Genomic DNA, 18,065 nt, shown 5'->3' with positions numbered 1-18,065 from the left:
ATAAGTTTTCTATTTGGCCTAATAGAGAAAGAGATTACTGACTTTTAATCTCTGAAATCTGACATATACCAGGAAAACATGACTAGAAATTTTACCTTTCAAACCTCTGAAAGTTAAGGAAGGCAAGTACTGCATCACATTTTATAAATCCTGGTAAAGTGTGATGCTGAGGATTCTAGGTAGTCGACTTAGGGTTTATAATTTTTTTTCCATCTTGTTTTTTAAATGGTAGAAAATAATTTTAAAAAATTGTATTGGTATTGGGGTGTGTGTGTGTGTGTGTGTGTGTGTGTGTGTGTGTGTGTGATGTCGTGGGCATGAGTGTGGGTGCACATGTGCTGAGGTAGGGATGTGGGGTCTGAGGACAACTTTTAGGAGTCTGTTCTCTCCCTCAACCAAGGGTCCCTGAGATGGAACTCTAATTGTCAGACTTTTCCTGAGCCATCTCCCCAGCCCAAAATTAAGTTTTTACTTCATTTTGCTTATAATAATTTATATACATTTGCCTATCTAAGTTTACTTAACACCAACTGCAAGTGTTTAACCTCTTCCACAGTGTTAAACAATCCTATGAAAACAAAATCTGACAGGAAAATCACCAGATGAAAGAAGCATACTCAGGCTGTGGCAGGAATGGAGAGTCCTGGAGGAGCCTGGCTAGACTCACACTGTCTCCCGGAAGCGGTGGTGCAGTACAATGCTACAAAATTCTAGAGAACTATGCTAGAAAAGAGCTACTTCAGACTGATCCCTTCATTAATGACAACCACAAAGTGTAGCAGGGTGTGTGTGTGTGTGTGTGTGTGTGTGTGTGTGTGTGTGTGTGTGAGAGAGAGAGAGAGAGAGAGAGAGAGAGAGAGAGAGAGAGAGAGAGAGAAGGTGGGGGAGAAGGACATATTGAAAAGTTTGCTTACATTTAAACACCCTGTTTCAATTTAAAAAGTCTTTATGTGTTATCCCATACACATAAGGATGACACATAAATGTATTTTAATAGGTATCTGTGGTACCAAAATGAAACAGAAGTGTGTGTAGGGGTGCTTTTATCTACTTCATTATTTTCCTATGACTGAGGTCATCGGTATTGACAGCAAAGCGCCATTACCAGCTGAGCCATCTCACCAGCCACCCAGGATGGGAACTTTTTAAGTAGATGGGCTCCCTATCCCTGCAGAACTACAGTCAACAATTTATACATAAATACATCCCACTAGTTGGGTGTGGTGCTGTCACACACCTGAAACTTCAGCACTCAGGAGGCTGCGGCAGAAAGAGCAAATTTGAAGAAAACAGATCATGTTTTAAAAGGGAGGGACTGGGGCTTGAGATAAAGCTGAATGGTAATGTGACTTTCTACCACACACAAGGCCCTGAGCTTCATTCCTAGCACCACAGTAAGTAATCTGGACTGTTTATTTTCCCTTTAAATTATTAATGTTTCTCAGGCACGTGAGTATGCATGGGAGCAGGAAGGAGTTCAAGGCCTACCTGAATCACATAACAAGACATGTCTCAAAAGACCAAGGGATGGGGACATAGCTCAGTAATATGAAGCTTGCCTACCACGCACAAGGCCCTGGATTCAACCACAGAAAATAATAAATAAACGATGAATATTTAGTAACAAAGAATAACATGTCCAATACCATAACAGAATTGACAAAGATGAGTCCTAGCATATTTTAAAGGTGTGTCTTCAATTTATTTTTATCTGATAATTCACAAAGTACATCTGAATTATTAAGTGAATGTCTATGAGATGACTAACACATCCAAGAAATTTTAAAGGCATAGTTATCCTTCAACATTAGTGAGTCATTTTTGACAAACAAATTGGTTTTTTATCCCTTAAGTCGTTTAAAAGTATGTTACTTGAAGATACTTACTTGGCAAAATATGTATTTTTAAACATAGCAACTACTTGGCAACTACATTATAGATCACATAGTAACAGTCAAGCAAATAATTCCAAAACTTAGAAATAACACCAGATATTTAGAAAGTTTAATAGTCCTAAATGTATAACTCATTTTCACTTCTGAACTTGAACTGTTTTCAGGGGTTTATTGTACATAGAAACCCTGATTTCAGATGCTTATTAAAAATCCAAGTCAGGATTGGGGATTTAGCTCAGTGGTAGAGCACTTGCCTAGCAAGCACAAGGCCCTGGGTTTGATCCTCAGCTCTGGCAAAAAAAAAAAAAAAAAAAAAAAAAAAAATCCAAGTCTATTATAAAATACTACGTTCACACCTTAATATTAATGTTTTTTGTTAATGTGCAGACGTTCATTGAGAGGAAATTAATTATTTGATAAAGTATCCTACCATCCTCCATTAATATGTATTACTTTTTAGAAAATATATCCCCTAGCCCAAAGGAACCTGGGGCTCAGAAAGTCCTTAGACAGGATATACACTATTAGTGGCAGACCTAAACTCAAGTCAAGTCACACTATAGCTTTCATTATGCATCTAAAAGATAAGCTAAAACTACACACCCAAAGTCTTTGGGTAAATGAAATAAAAGAATGGACAAATGGATATAACTCCAAACAAAAAGCTTAGCTTAAAACCCCACCCCAAAATAATAAAGAACATATTCTCTATTAAAACTATACAGAATTACTAAATCACCCCTTCAAATTCAACTAATTCTGAGTGAAGCAAAACTAACATAATTCTAGGTAATTTTTATTGCTGGTTATCTCAGACCAGTGTTCAGCTCCTCAAATGCCTGATCACTTTTACTTAATTCTTCCTTCAATATCAACTTAAAGAAATGTCCCTGAGTCCCATACAGAGAGCACACATCTGTTGTGTATCTGGCAAGCTGTCCATTTTTCTATTCCAGATCTAATCACCTTGTTCACAGCAATCTATTTCTTTGTATATTCTACTATATTGTGAGATTCTTGGGAAGTACCAGTATACATTTCTTTAGAATCCGAATGTTCAATATATAATAGGCATTCAGTGCATAATAATAAATTATTAGTTTGATTATAATTTATATAAGTCTCAAAGGTAATTGAATGGTAATATTGTCAGTACATTACTTAATCCTAGAAACAGAAAAATATGCACTATCTAGAAAGTCATGGTTTCCTTTCAGCGCACTTTCTGTACTAACATACTTTATATCTAAGTATCCACACCTAACTTTCAAACCTCTCTTCTGTTCCCTTTGTTATTGTAATAAATACATTCAGGTAACCCGTCAGTGGTGGTAAGTATTGCTTGTCAAGTTGACAGTACCTAGAATGCCAGGAGACAAGCCTCCAAGTGCACACATGAGCAATGACCTGAAGGTTACCTAAGATGGAAAGACCTACTGCTAAAGTGGGCGGCACTACCCCTTGACTTGTATCCTGGACTGCTTAAAAAGTAGAGCTACTGAGCACCTGCATTCACTGCTCTCTGTTTCCTGACTGCAGACACATGTGACCAGCTCACTCAAGTTCCTGCCTCTGTGACTCTCCATGACACAAGAAACGAAGACATCATCTTTACCTTACACTGCCAAAATAAGAAAAATAAAGATAGGAAGAAAATTTAAAATACAGTGTGGTAGAAAACTAAATTCCCAGCTGGGCGTGATGGCATACACCTTTAATCTCAGCACTAAGGAGACAGAGGCAGGGGGATCTCTGTGAGTTCAAGGCCAGGCTAGCAATTCCCTGCCTCAGTCTCCCAAGTGCTAGCATTTAGGGACTAGCACTTAAATCTGCCACCACGCTGGGGAAAACTACTTTTTTCTTATTGAATATCTAATCAAGTAACTGTAGACCCTAGAATCCTGATCTTTATTCTTGAGTCAGTCCTTAGGTGTTCTGAGGACCTCACTATATTCTCTGACATCTGTCTATCTTTTAAGTCAGATTACAGGTTATTGTTTTGGTTTGGTTTCCCTTATTAGGTTTGGAGAACAGAAATCTTTTTTCCTCACAGTTCGGGGGGTTGCAGCTCAATCTCAGGGCCTGAGCACTCTGGTTTCTTCTGAGTACACCCTCCTCAGCTTGCAGACAGCGCTGCTCTCCTTTGTCCTCATGGGCCTTTCATGGGTGTGTAATTGTCCCTTGTGCCCTTTTATAAATATACATTTTGTCTTGTCCTAAGGATGCTGGCAAGAGTTGATTAGGGCCCATGCTAATAATATCATTTAACAAAATCATCTCTTAAGTATCCCCAAATATAGGCATAGTCTAAAGTACTTGAAATTAAAGCATCACTATATTGGTGGGGATGGGTATACAATTCTACCCATTCCGGTAATAAGTTCTTGGGATGGTCTAGTAAATACTATTTGGTAATGGCAATAAAAATGTAATTTGTATTATGATACTTTTATTTCTTTAAGTCACTAACCAGTTGAAAGATACAAGACGTTTCCTAGCAAATACACAAATACTTTCAAGAGGTTTGTAGACCTTCTAAGTCAATTCAGACCCTAGGAGTTTTGGTCTTTACAGGTTAGAAATTCCTAATCTAGAAGGCAAATAGGTAGAAAGAAAAAAAAAATGTTCTTTAGAAACTATAACAAAGAGAATAAAATATGTGGGACTATTTGGCTCTAAAATATTTAGAACAGTTAGTTAGCCTCAAGTTTAAAGCATGAATAGAAGTCAGAAAGCAGTGCAAGTGTTTATGGATCCATATTCTTGAATGAAGCATGGGTTACAGGAGGGCTGACCGCTACTCAGAATAAGGAAGATTAGAATCTGTATACTCATCTTCTTAGGATACAGATCTTTGTATTAAAGGATAAAAGATGAGTTACCGAAACTTGATCACCCCAACATTTCTAAGATTCATTTAGGACCCAGAAGTTCTCAATCTGTGAGGTTGCTTATCAGACACCCTGCATATCAATAACAAAATTACAGTTATGAAGTAGCAATAAAACAATTTTATGGCTGGGGGTCACCACAACATGAGGACTGGATTAAAGGGTCAGAGCATTAGGAAGGCTGGGAACCAATGATTTAGCTTACTGTTAATAGAATGGTTCAAGAATTAACATTCGGTACTAGAGACAAGGAAGTAAACACAACAAAAACTTCCTTCTCACGCAGGATAGTTCGTCTGTCAACTTGACACAGTTTAGACTCACAAGGAAGAGTTTCAACCCAGGACTACAGGATCAAGCTGGCCTGTAGACATGTCTGTGATTGTCTAGATTGCCTGAACTGATGTGGAAAGACTGGGGTGAAAGTGTGTGGTGCCGTCCGTCCCCTGGTTTGGGGGCGAAGACAAGGTAGCTGAGACTAAGCGCAGATGCACACATCTCTCCGCTCTTGACCGTGGAGCTGACAGGCCCAGCTCCTGCCGCTGTGACTTTCTCACAACGGTGAACTATAAACTGGAATGTGAGCTAAAATAAAACCCTTTTCCTCGTGTTTGTTTTTGTCAGAGTATTTAATTACAGAAGCAGAAATGAAACTAGAACGTCACCACTGTACACTGAGTTGTCAAAAAGAAAACAGTCGCTAATCTGAGCAAAGTATTTTGATGAACAGCAAATATTCTACGTTCTCATATCTCAGGAAGGACAAATGTCTCTCTCTGCTTTACACAGACTAGGTAGCCCCAAATTCCTAGGCTTAAGAGATCCTATCACTTCACATTTTAGTCTCTTGGGTAGCTGTAATGGCACAGATTCCTCTGGCTCCAATATACTTTGTTTTTAAAATATTTTTACTTTTTAAAGATCTATTTATTTTTATGAATATGAATCTCTTGCCTGCATGTATGTATGTGCACCTCGTGTGAGGTCAGAAGAGGACATCAGAATCCCTAGAACAAGATTATGATGGTAATGAGGCACCATATGGATATTGGAAACTGATCCCAGATTCTCCACAAGAGCAACAGTGGCTTTTAACCACTGAGCCATCATACTAGCCCCTCCATGGTACTTTCAAAAACAATTTTTATCTCTTTGGAAATATGCTAGTTAAAAAATAGCATTTTCAAAGGATTAACACACAGTTCCTTTAATATCAAACACTGAGCAACTTAGGATTTTTTTTTCCCCCTTCAAAAATAAAGATACTGTTTTTCATCATTATCAACACAGAACTGGAGTTGTTGTGGCACCCAACATTTGTGGTACGAATTCATGAAAAAGCCTCTTGCCTGTGGCCTTGTGAGCCCCAGCTCAGGCCCGAGCTACACTCGGCCAGCTGTGGTGGCACATGCCGGTACGATTTACTGAAGAAGGCAGAGACAGGAGGATCCCGAGTTGAGGCCGGCCTAGGAGAAGCTTCAGCTGGGGCAGAGACACAAACAGTGTCCGTGGGACCATGGAGGCAGTGGCTGCTGCTTGGAGTTGCCGGCTGCTTCTCATCGTGTTGGTGACTGTGGTGATGCTGCTACCTGGGACAAATAATTTACTGCTGCTTGTTCAGAGAAGAATTGCCAGGACCAGTGTGTTACAAGAAAGCATCGGCAAAGGTCAGTTTGGAAAAGTTTGGCAAGACAAATGGTGGGGAGAAATTGCTGTGAAGATTTTCTCTTCTAGGGAAGAATGTTCATGGTTCCGAGAGACAGACATTTATCAGACTGTGATTGCTCCAAACCACAGAGGAGGAAAAAAACAAACAAACAAACAAACAAACAAAAAAACTAAAGGGAACCATGATCATGCCTAACAGTGACTTTGAAATCTTCAAAAGGATGATGGGACTCCACAATGATGATGCCACATGGACTATGGTAAAGCCATTAACACCATGGAAAGATTGACTTTGGACTACAAACTGCTCAGGACAATTCGAGATGACTGGCTGAGATGACCCAGCCTGACAGACTACCTGAACAAGGACTTGAAACAAGCCCTGCACTTTCTCATTATGCAGCGGTGGGACAAATGATACAGGACTTGACAATTAACCCAAAAATAGAAAGAAAAAGGAGAATACAGATAAGAGGTAGATCACTGAATCTACTCTGAGAAAAAAGAGAAAGAAATAATAGGATAAATGGGTAGATCATTGAATCTACTCTAAAAAGAGAAAGAGAAAGATGATAAAAGGTAGATTATTGAATCTATTATGAAAAGAGAGAATATGGATATAATAAAATAAAAAGGGAGATTATGGAATCTACTTTTACAAAAAGGAACTATTTGTTTTAAATAGGATAAGTAATGAAAATTTTTTTGTCTGAGTTTATCAAATGTTACTGGACTGGACATTGTTGCATATTAATGGAATTTATCTGAATCTGTCAAATGTTAATGGACTAGACATCATTAATGTAAATCTTTACTATGTATATTGTATATACTTATTGGATATGATTTTTCTTGTATTAGTTATAACCTTTTTTAATTTTAGACAAAAACAGGGGAAATGTGGTGGGTATTGTGTTCCCTGAAATACTGTGTGTTCCCCGAAATAAACATATCTGGGGTCAGAGGACAGACAGCCACTAGAACAAAGCCAAAAATGGTGGCTAGAAATAGGAATTGTAAGCCCTAACAGAAGTTGGGCGGTGGTGGTGCACACTTTTAATCCCAGCACTTGGGAGGCAGAGCTAGCCAGATCTCTGAGTTCAAGGCCACTTTAGAAACAGCTAAGCATGGTGACCCATGCCTTTAATCCCAGAAACCCAACCTTTAATCCCAGGGAGTGGGGGCAGAAAGAGAAAGGTATATAAGGCGTGAGGACCAGGAACTAGAAGAAAAAGCATGTAGTTAGTTAAGCATTTGGTTGGTTAAGTGTTCAGGCTTTGGAGCAACACAGTTCAGCTGAGATTCATGTGGAGGAGGACTCAGAAGCTTCCAGCCTGAGGAAAAAGGATCACCTGAGGAACTAGCAAGGTGAGATAGCCGTGGCTTATTCTGCTTCTCTGATCTTCCAGCATTCACCCCAATAACTGGCCTCAAGTTTGATTTTATTAACAAGTACCTTAGAAGTTTCATGCTACATTGTTGGGGAGAAAACTAGACATAGGGGTCTTCAACTACTTCATCCTTCGCTGACAAATTTGAAATTCCCCACTTAAATGCCACATGGCTTTACCAAAATGAACACTGTACTCTCCCCTAATGGGGAATGGAGATTAATGAAACTGAATTGACTAAGAATTAGAAAAGGAACTTTTACAATTGCTACATTCACATTTAATAGACATTCATACTCAAAAGTAACTCAAAGACTTTCTACCAAGCCACAAACTTCTAAATTAAGCTGATCTTTACTCAGTATCTAATAATATTTACAATTAAATTTTATTACATAATATTTAGATATATCAATTTGCACATTCCTTTATATACACATCTTTATATCTTGTACTTATTACAGATAAAAACATAAAGCAAATCAAATAAAACTTCCGAAGGTGAGGTCGAATGTGCAAACGAAGTCTAGAGGAATCACTCACTGGTCTACACAACTGAACAGTATCAAAGTCTATGCTCTCTCTCCAAAGCATCTTCATCTGATTTCTGGAACTTTCTACCTTACTTCAGTGCCCCCCTTATACAATGAGGACATAGAGAAAATGACAAATTACACAGAGAACATTTTCTAAAACAGTTTGAGAAAAACTTTTCTCACGTTGAAATAAATACCTGAAAACGACCTAGTTCCACACATTTAAAGCTGAATTTGTCTTATGAAGATTCACACCTGATGTGTTTTAAGTTTGGCTAAGTTTCCAAAGAAAATACTCACTCTACGTTTTTATGTGCAGAGATCTGTCACACGTGTATGTTCATACATACTCAGTCAATAATTTGAAGTATCAAACAGAAGCAGCTTTAAGGAAACAGGATGGCATGGTGAGTTTAGGTGTGGTCTACGCAGATTTCAATTACCTGTGTTTACTTCTTCTGCAATTTCCAAGTCTTCTATTTGAATCTCACGATCTAACATCTCTGAAAAATGGTCTCTGATTTCTTCAGCCGATTCATCAGCAAGTTTATAATCACATAACATTATAGCAGATCCAGGAAGGGGAACAAAAACTCGCTGAGGAAGTTCATAATCTAAAAAGAATATTACATTATCAATATTTAGATATATCTGTCATTGGTGTCAACAAATATTTACTTCAAAAAATATAAAAACGTGTTTGAAATGATAATGATTTGAACTCTCTAGTTGACAAAACTGCTTTGAGTTCTTTCTTTCCTTAATTTCCCTAGCTTCTTCAAAGGGACCTGGATAACATACCTATGAAACACACACCCCTCCTTACCTTTAATATAAAGATGTTGCTAATCACATGTCCATATAAGACCCACTGTGTCCTATGATGGAGTACCCAGTCAATTTTGTAACTCCCCTGCAGACTGCTGCCTTTCTTGTTTGTTTTAATCTTTTAAGTATTGCAAATTGTATTGCTAACTTGTTCTTCATTTATGCATGTTTGAAGTCAATGTAAGGGCCTTCCCTGTCTTTGTCTCCCCAGCACTGGGATTAGAAGTTTATGTCATAACATCTGGCTTTGTTCTCAGGATTCATGGGTTCTAGGCACTGAACTCAGGTCGTTGTGCTTGGGAGCAAACATTTTTACACATTGAGTCTCCCCAAACCACATTTCTTTGGATACCTAAAAATTAGACTGTACGTCCCTAAATTTTAAGTTACTAGCTACATAAATGTAACTGCTGGTTAGGTCAAAATGTGGCTCTTACAAGCTAACGCAGAAGTAGACATTTTTGTAAATAATAACCACTTTGTCTACATCAGGTATGATTAAAAGCTATCAATGTAAAGATCAAGCAGAAGAAAACTGGGGACATTCTATTAGCAATCTACACATCCTCTTCAAGAAACTAGGATACTTTATATAACTACAGACAGAGGTGCTAGAGTATTCTTAAGTGTCACAGGGATTGCAGTGACATAAACCACATGATTCCTCCACTTGCAGTGTATGATCTCATCTGTGCAGCACTGGGAGAATAGGCTTACTCTTTGACCACACTGCCTCCTACTGTTAGAATTACATAACTGCAGTTTGTACCAGAGCATGCAAAATTAGGATGATGGTATATAGTGAACCAAACTTGAATATTAAGTTAAAAATTCGAAGACGGTTACACTATGCATGAATAACTGATGTACAAAATCTTAAGCACATTTCAAATTTGGATTCTAAGTTTCCCTGAAGAAAGAATAGGTTATAAAAACTGAATGCCAAGGATTAGTTGCACTGCATTTAATTATTTATTAAAAAAGAAAAACAAAACCAAACCCTTAGAATCAGAAATTCACCCACCAGCAGAATAGAAGGAATGGAGACACAAAGGTGTAGTCTCAAAAGTATACTTAATATAATTTTCTGAGTACAAAATTATTTTAATACAAATTACCAAGATGTAAAACATAAACTGCTTTATGTTTCCCCAAAGATAGAATTCAACCTAATCAAGTCTGTTAGAGAAACAGCTAAGAAATATAAAACATAACAGTATATAAACAGTAACTGAAAAAAATCCACTATACACCTCTAAGTTAATGTCTGAGTATACCTAAGGTGTCTAAAAGCCTACAACATCAACAAGTCTTACATGTAAACTGCTGAACCGGTTTCCTCTGGCAAAACTAGTTCATCAGAGGCAACTGTTTTAACATCCTCCCTGAGACGGAGGTGGAGGTAGAGGTGGGGGGGGGGGGGGTAAGGGTGGAATGCAGCTGTAAGAGTAAGGGGGTAATGGAGCAGAGCGTGTTATACGGGGCGGGAATGGATGGGCAGGGGAGAGGGGGATACAGGATGGGAACTGACACGGCAGACATCCTATGAAAACCCACTACTGTAGAAGCTTCCGGAAGTATTTACATGCACATATATAAAAGTTTATGTAGAGTTTGGGCAACAATGCCTGTACAACACTACAGGTTAACCAATGAAAAGTCCGGTGGTGGGAATGGGTTACTTCTTTTGGAGATATTGCCCAGGAAGATCCCATAAATCCCCAAGCGGTATAGCTAATGCCAATGCTCTTGTTTTCTCACCATGAACTCACTGCCGAGCCCTACCACTGAGTGCTAAGACATGGTGGAAGCAAGCAGGCGCTCCTCCTCTGAAAGCCTCGTCCCTACTGGCCAGCTTCCCAGTACTAGAAGGTGCTTTGTATGCTACTAGATGAAAAACAAAAAAAAATTAATCAGCCTGCTGTGAACCCTGCCAGCTACAGGGACAACGGGCCTGCTAAGATATGTCTACTAGTGCATGAATGACATGCAGGAGCCAACCAGTTTCTAATTGGACTTAAAGCTTGCTCCACAATGTGAAACTCACACCTGGCACTGTTGTCAGGGCCAAGAACCTCTGGCTGGCTAGGTCACAGGGCCTGGAGGAAAGGCTATTATGGTGGTAAATGGGCATCACATTAAACCAAACACTAATGTCTTATTGTTATACCCATAGATTAGTATATCTCAACCCTCATCAAAGAAGTCTCCTTTGCAGTAAATGGCAATTAATCAGTCATGGTGCAGAAAATGAGACTGCAGAATGCTCAGCCATAAATGAGGCATCTATATCACACCCACCCCTGCCCAAGGCTCTGGAATTATTGCAGAAGAGGGGCAGAGAGACTGTAAGAGTCAGAGGTGGTGGATGGCTATAAAGAAACAGTGCTTTCCAGACACAGCAGGGCAGCTGCACAGATGAACACAGAGCAAACTGTGACAGCATGCACAAGTTTGCACAAACTCAAGCCAACGAAATCCCAGCACAGAGAGGGGAAGTGAGCACCAAGGCCCACCCTTAGCTGAAAGGAGAGCCAGTCTTCTGGAATGTGTGGCCCCTAGTAGATCATGCACGCTCCAGTGGAAGGCAACATGTCCAAAAATACACAAGCAGCACAAACGATACCTGGGGTGTTTTCAAAAACAAACAAATTTGGGTAGTGAGAAGGATATGGGAAGGTGTCAGGATGGCCAAGTGCTCTAAGGCACCAGACTCAAGAAGGATATGGAGAGAGTGAATATAATCAAAATACATTGTACGAAATTCTCAAAGAACTAATTTTAAAAATGAGGAAAAAAGGTGCAAAACATTAAAAAAAAATCTTCCTTAGCACTGCTAAACGTCAACAACTTTGCTAATAGAAAATGTTCAGAACACATTTCACAATGGCGGAGGGAGCAACTGAAAAGATTTTATTCAGCAATAAAAGTAAAAGGCAACTTACTACTATAAAACATACTACAGAAGATGACATACATGTTCAATCGTGACACCTTACTGTATGAAACAGAACAAACACCAAAAAGTACTTAATTTATAGTCATACTTTTTTTTTCTGGAATTTCATTCAAAAGCAGGTCCTCAAACAGTATTTCACAGCGATCAGCAACTGTGTTCAAAATATCTCTCTTCACAGCCTATGGGACAAAACACAGTAAGAAATAAAATAAATACTCCAAAGCTGAATTACTTCATTACAAAAAAAAAAAAAAAAAAAAAAAAAAAAAAAAAAAAACCACCACAATTTGCTTTCTGGGGTAAGAATATCCACTCAATAACTGATATATCACTCCACTTGTAATTCTCATATACTCAGCATTTCTATTACTATTACTTTTAACACAGTTGTAGCTTAATGATAAATCCATGTAGCCCACATTTAAATAGTAAATTAAAGCCAAATAAAGAGTTAAAGTTTGCATCTGAACAAATTTTTCCAATATTCTAAATCAGGAAATGTATTACAATGTAAATGCTGGTCATCGTTTTTCAAATTTTTGGACTCTGAAACATTACTTAACAATTCTTGGTTTGAACATTTCTGTTAAGAAATTAAGCTCCCCTCAAAAGAATTTATTTCAAAAGTACTGATATATTACAAGGATGGAATACTTATTAAATCCATATACAGTCTACACATAAAAATTTTGAAACCGATTGGAACTTTATTAATTAAAACCAAATTAATGCTGTTTCCATTTTCTTCACGTCAGTTACTCTTTCTATACCTGCACAGCATCTTTAACCTTGGGTCTGTTGCTGTGGATGTAAGCTCTGCATTTCACATTACCCCGCAGGTTTACAGAACCACTGCAGATCTGGACTGTGGCCGTGGATCTGTGGTCTGAATTCAGGAGCTGAAAGACAAAATTTTAATCCATATTAGTCCTAATAGTCTTAACATTATTAAGTGTAGGAAACATTTAACCATTAAGTTAGCCATTTTATAGAAAAGGAAGGATTTTTTGTATATGTACTTGAAAATATTCTCCATAAATTATTAAGTTCTTCAAATGTCTCTTTATAAGTTACTATTTCTGGGCATTCTTAACATACAGAGAAAACCAATTAAAGCTTAACGTTTTCTCACTAACATCTTATTTAAAATACTAACACTTAGTATGTCCTGTAAAAATACATTAGTTGTAGATTCCTTAGGAAAGTATTATAAAAAGAAGCAGAAAGAAGACACGCTACAGTAGGAGATACAAGGCACAGAACACAGGAAAACCACCAAAGTATACAAATCAGGACACCATAAATACGGCAGAACTCCAACCAACGCCTAGACACACATTTCTTGCTCTGTTTTCAACACATCAAACTGTTATACGCTAAACGCAACCCTATGCTTTCCTCAGGTGAGGTCCTAACGTCAGCTAGAGCTGTCAGCACAGAATGCTGTTGACAGTTCCTAAGGGACGACATGGTTGTTTTACTTCATGGCCCATCATCTCCAGTCTAAGCAGTACTCAGGGCCTCTTGTTTCTCAGATGCTCCAGACACTTAAATGTTTATTATTATTATTATTATTATTATTATTATTATTATTATTATATGCAAATAAATGTTTTGCCTTGATCATATGCCTGTGACTATGTATGTGCAGTATGGAGGAAGCTGAAAGTGGGTATCGGGTTCTCAGCAGCTAGAGTTAGAGATGGATAGCTGTTAGCTGCCAGTGAACGTGGGAACCAAACCCCATCACCCACCCCATCAGACAGTTGAAGTCCGTCTGTCTGAAGTGCCCACCAAGGACAGCATGGTGACACTGAAGTACTTCTGAAGGCTTATGATCATGATGGAAAGAAAAACACCAAGATTAAAATAAAACAGAGAATCAGTCCATCAGTTGCAGTCTGAGTTCAAATGTCTACCAGCCCTGCTGTAACTGGGACATGCTGTTTCCTTGAGTCATCTACCACCTCTGGCTCTTACAATCCAGCATTCGGGAGGCAGAGGCAGGCAGATCTCCATGAGTTCGAGGCCAGCCTGGTCTACAGAGCGAGATCCAGAACAGGCACCAAAACTACACAGAGAAACCCTGTCTCAAAAAAAGAACCTAATGTGCTCACAAGAGAAGGAACCTTTTGGCACTAACAAAAAGTTTGGAAAAGAAGCCTCTGGCTTTGCTGACTAAATGAAACCCAATGGAAGTACTGGCATTTGGGAGTTAGATTTTTTTTTTTTTTTTAATTTGGTTTTTGAGACGGGGGTTTCTCTGTAGTTTTGGAGGCTGCCCTGGAACTTGCTTTGTAGGCCAGGCAGGCCTCAAATTCACAGAGATCCACCTGCCTCTGCCTCCCGAGCACTGGGATTACAGGCATGCGCCACCACTGCCCAGCGGGAGTCAGATTTTATTTAAAAATTATTTTTTCTTTGAACATTCCATAATTAAACAGTGATATTAATCATACCCACCTATCATGACCTCCTTCTAAGTCCCAAGTGCCCATCTGCCTCCCAACTTCATGTCTTTTTTATACTTCTTATTTTATTTTTGTTATTAATAAATTGTGGCTAAATCTTGATGCACAGATGGGGTTCTGACTATGAGCAGCAGGATACAGGTGGCATGGGCAAGACACAGGGTTCAGGATATACCCAGAATTTAAAGACACCACAGCAGACATCTAAAGTCAGAAAACAGGAGTTGATACTGTAAAGAGTCTTGGATTAGATTTGTTTTGTTTTGTTTTGTTTTTCGGGACAGGGTTTCTCTGTGTAGCTTTGCGCCTTTCCTGGATCTCGTTATGTAGACCAGGCTGGCCTCGAACTCACAAAGATCCGCCTGCCTCTGCCTCCGAGTGCTGGGATTACAGGCGTGCGCCACCACCGCCCGGCTGAATTAGATTTTTGTTAACTAGGCAATATCAAGAACTAACTCTAAGCCAGGTGGTGGTGGCACATGCTTTTAATCCCAGCACTCTGGAGGCAGAGGCAGGAGGATCTTAGAGTTTAAGGCCAGCCTGGTCTACAGAGTGAGTTCTAGGACAGCCAAGGCTACACAGAGAAACCCTGTCTTGGATCCCCAACCACCCAAAAGTAAGTCTACCTAGTAAAGAGTTATGTGTGTAGAAGAACAGCATGCCTTGAAATAAAGGACACTTCTAAAATCCAAAGTCAAGTAGAAAATACAAGACAAAAAAAGTACTGTTAAGTATTGTGAAAAAAACACTTAGAAACTAGATGGAGAAGCTTAAGTCCAATGTCAACTTAGCAATGTCTTACAGTTAAACAGAGACAGATAGCAAAGCATCCTTATGAACTCAATTATCTCCACTTTCTCAATTTAGTTAAAAAACTGAAAGTCTGGTAGTGTTTCAGGGTTTCAAAGTCTAGAATAATACTGGAATGAAATTTCTTATACTTCTTATAATCATGGTCTGTTCTTCAGAATAGCATGAGGCAGTATTAAAATGAACAACATTTAGAAGTAATTAGTAGTTTTAATTTAAGTGGTTTTTATTTAATTTAGTTTCTTCAATATACCCAATTTTTTTTAAAATTTGGATTTCCATATAGATGTATAATTTTTAAAATATCATACAGAAAAAAATGAAACTTGCTAATTAATACTCTGGAGATTTTTTTTAGATTTATTTTATTTCATGTGTATGAGTGTTTTGCCTACACAGATGTGTGCACCATGTATGTGCCTAGTACAAATGGAGGTCAGCAGAGGGCACTGGATTCCCTGGAACTGGAGTTATGGACAGTTGTGGGCCACTATGTGGGTGCTGGGAGTCAAGACCATAATCTCGGCAAGAACAACAAATGCTCTGAAAACATCGAACCATTGCTCCAGCCCACCTTTGGAGTTTTTATCAAATTAGAGTAAAATATGGAATATATACCTCAAATTAAATATATGACAACTCCCCGTCTATCAGTATATATCTTCTTTTAAAAGTTTCTAAGAGTTCCAACTTTAATAATCAAATCAACAGCTCAAAATATTTAGATATATTTAGATACATATGTACATATGCTTTTAAAATCGTTACTTATGTGTTAACACTTTAATAGCCTTGAGACAAAAAGGCTCAAAATAGTTTAATCAGAGCAATGCTTCTTGGGAATAATTTTCTTATAACTGGATGTCTTAGATAGTTTCATATCTTGTTACATTTTTTAATTAATTCAATTATATTCCTAATTTTTCATTATGTTAGGTGAAATAATTTATTTTAAATAAGTGTATTTAAAAATATTTACCAACTGTGTTAGCACTCGGACATCAAAAGAGTGAGCAGTTGCTTGAGTATTTCCTCTAGATTTTTTCTAAAAATACAAAAGCCAGACTGTTAAGGTTGTATATGAAAATTAAAAGACAATTGAAGAACTATTTTACATTTTCTAAATAACAAGGATAAAATGCAATCTTAATTAATTTTGCTTTTGTACAGACACACTGCATTATATACTTTACATCAACCATTAATAATCTCTTAAAATTATTCCATACTCTAATTCCTTTAGATTTGAGATTAGTAAATTTTTTCTGTAGGTCAAAATCACATTGCCACCTTTTTGTGTAAATAAGTGTTTCCTGGAACAGTCAAGCTCATTCATTTATATTATCTACTGTCTACGGATACTTTGTTGAAAATGAACCAACATATCTTCTAAAACCTAAAGCATTTACTATTTGGCTTTTTCCAGTTTGCAGATCCCTGCTTTACAAGAGAGATCACCTAAGCTCCTCATCTAGATCAAGGTATTTGAGAAGCCCTATGCAGGCTTCCACATGGAGCTACAGATGGCAGAACACAAGACAAGTAGTTTTGAATAAGCTTTCACAATTTGGAGATTAGATAGGCTTTAGATGCAGATGACATTCCTAATTCCAGGCTTCAGTATCTCAATTACACCAGGAATTGCCTCTTCCTATCACTTTCTGAGAAAAACATTTACCCTTTACTTTATAAGACTCAGAATGATATTGCTCTCGTTCAGTGCCCCCACTTGGGAGACAGAGGCAGCAGATCTTTGTGAGTTCTAGTACAGTCAGGGCTACATAGAAACCCTACATCAAAATAAATAAATAAAGGTCCCAGAAATGACTAGATAAAGCTTGCTTTAATAAAGACAACAACTAAAGATAAGTCCATTTTTCCTTAAACAACTATTTCATAAATAAGACAATTTTCTCTTAACTCACCTGTCCTTCTAATAGGTCACAATCTTCACCTTTAACCTGTCCGTTAATCAAATAAACACCATTGTCTATTTGCTTGGCCCAGCGTGTAAGTCCACTCTTAAAAACAAGATGAAATCCGTCAGATGTAAAGTTATCTTAATCAAGCCTCCTCTTCTGTTATTTTCCACCTACTACACTGAAATCTTGAAAACGTGCAAGTATCAGTAACAGTGTTTAAATCCAGTACTACAAATTTAAAAGTCCTAATCTTTTGGCTCCTTATCCATATTAAATAAGTTTTTTTTATCTTTTCCTAAAATTTATATCACAAACTCCAAAGTCTTATTAACTACACGAGCATAGAAATAAAATCCAATGGTGTCTGTTATCTTTTAAAAAGTAGAAAATGAGCCTTGAGTAGCATAAGGCAGTATTAAAGAAGAAAAATTAAACAGAAACAAATGAAATACACAGGAATAGAAAAAAGAAAAGCAAATCTAATTAGGATCAAGAGAAGGACATTAGTAAATCTATGGACATAATTAAACTCTACATATGTTAACTAGTAAATATTTATTAAGTACTTGCTATGCTAAATATACATTATGATATTATTCATTCTAAAAAATTCCCTAATCCAGATAGAGTAACAAGTTCATTATACATATAACAACAATCATTTTAATAAAGTACAAGTTTTGAGGATTATAAA

At 37.6% G+C, this 18,065-nt stretch overlaps 1 protein-coding gene across 5 annotated transcripts in view; it reads right to left on the bottom strand.

Moving 5' to 3' along the window:
• Odr4 (odr-4 GPCR localization factor homolog) overlaps positions 1-18,065 on the bottom strand; it is a 33,731-nt gene that overhangs the window by 3,058 nt on the left and 12,608 nt on the right. For all 5 annotated transcript variants that reach the window (XM_036202765.1, XM_036202762.1, XM_036202764.1 and 2 more), the window contains 5 exons: positions 17,375-17,470; positions 16,429-16,494; positions 12,939-13,067; positions 12,257-12,347; positions 8,825-8,995 (listed from right to left, as the gene is read on the bottom strand). In XM_036202765.1, coding sequence (XP_036058658.1) covers positions 8,825-8,995; positions 12,257-12,347; positions 12,939-13,067; positions 16,429-16,494; positions 17,375-17,470 — 553 coding nt within the window. The remainder of the gene's footprint in view (positions 1-8,824; positions 8,996-12,256; positions 12,348-12,938; positions 13,068-16,428; positions 16,495-17,374; positions 17,471-18,065) is intronic.

Source organism: Onychomys torridus, chromosome 11 (assembly GCF_903995425.1).
Source record: "Onychomys torridus chromosome 11, mOncTor1.1, whole genome shotgun sequence".
Classification (NCBI taxonomy): Eukaryota; Metazoa; Chordata; class Mammalia; order Rodentia; family Cricetidae; genus Onychomys; species Onychomys torridus.
Note: the sequence above shows the minus strand (reverse complement) of the source record. Positions and strands in the feature narration are given on the sequence as shown.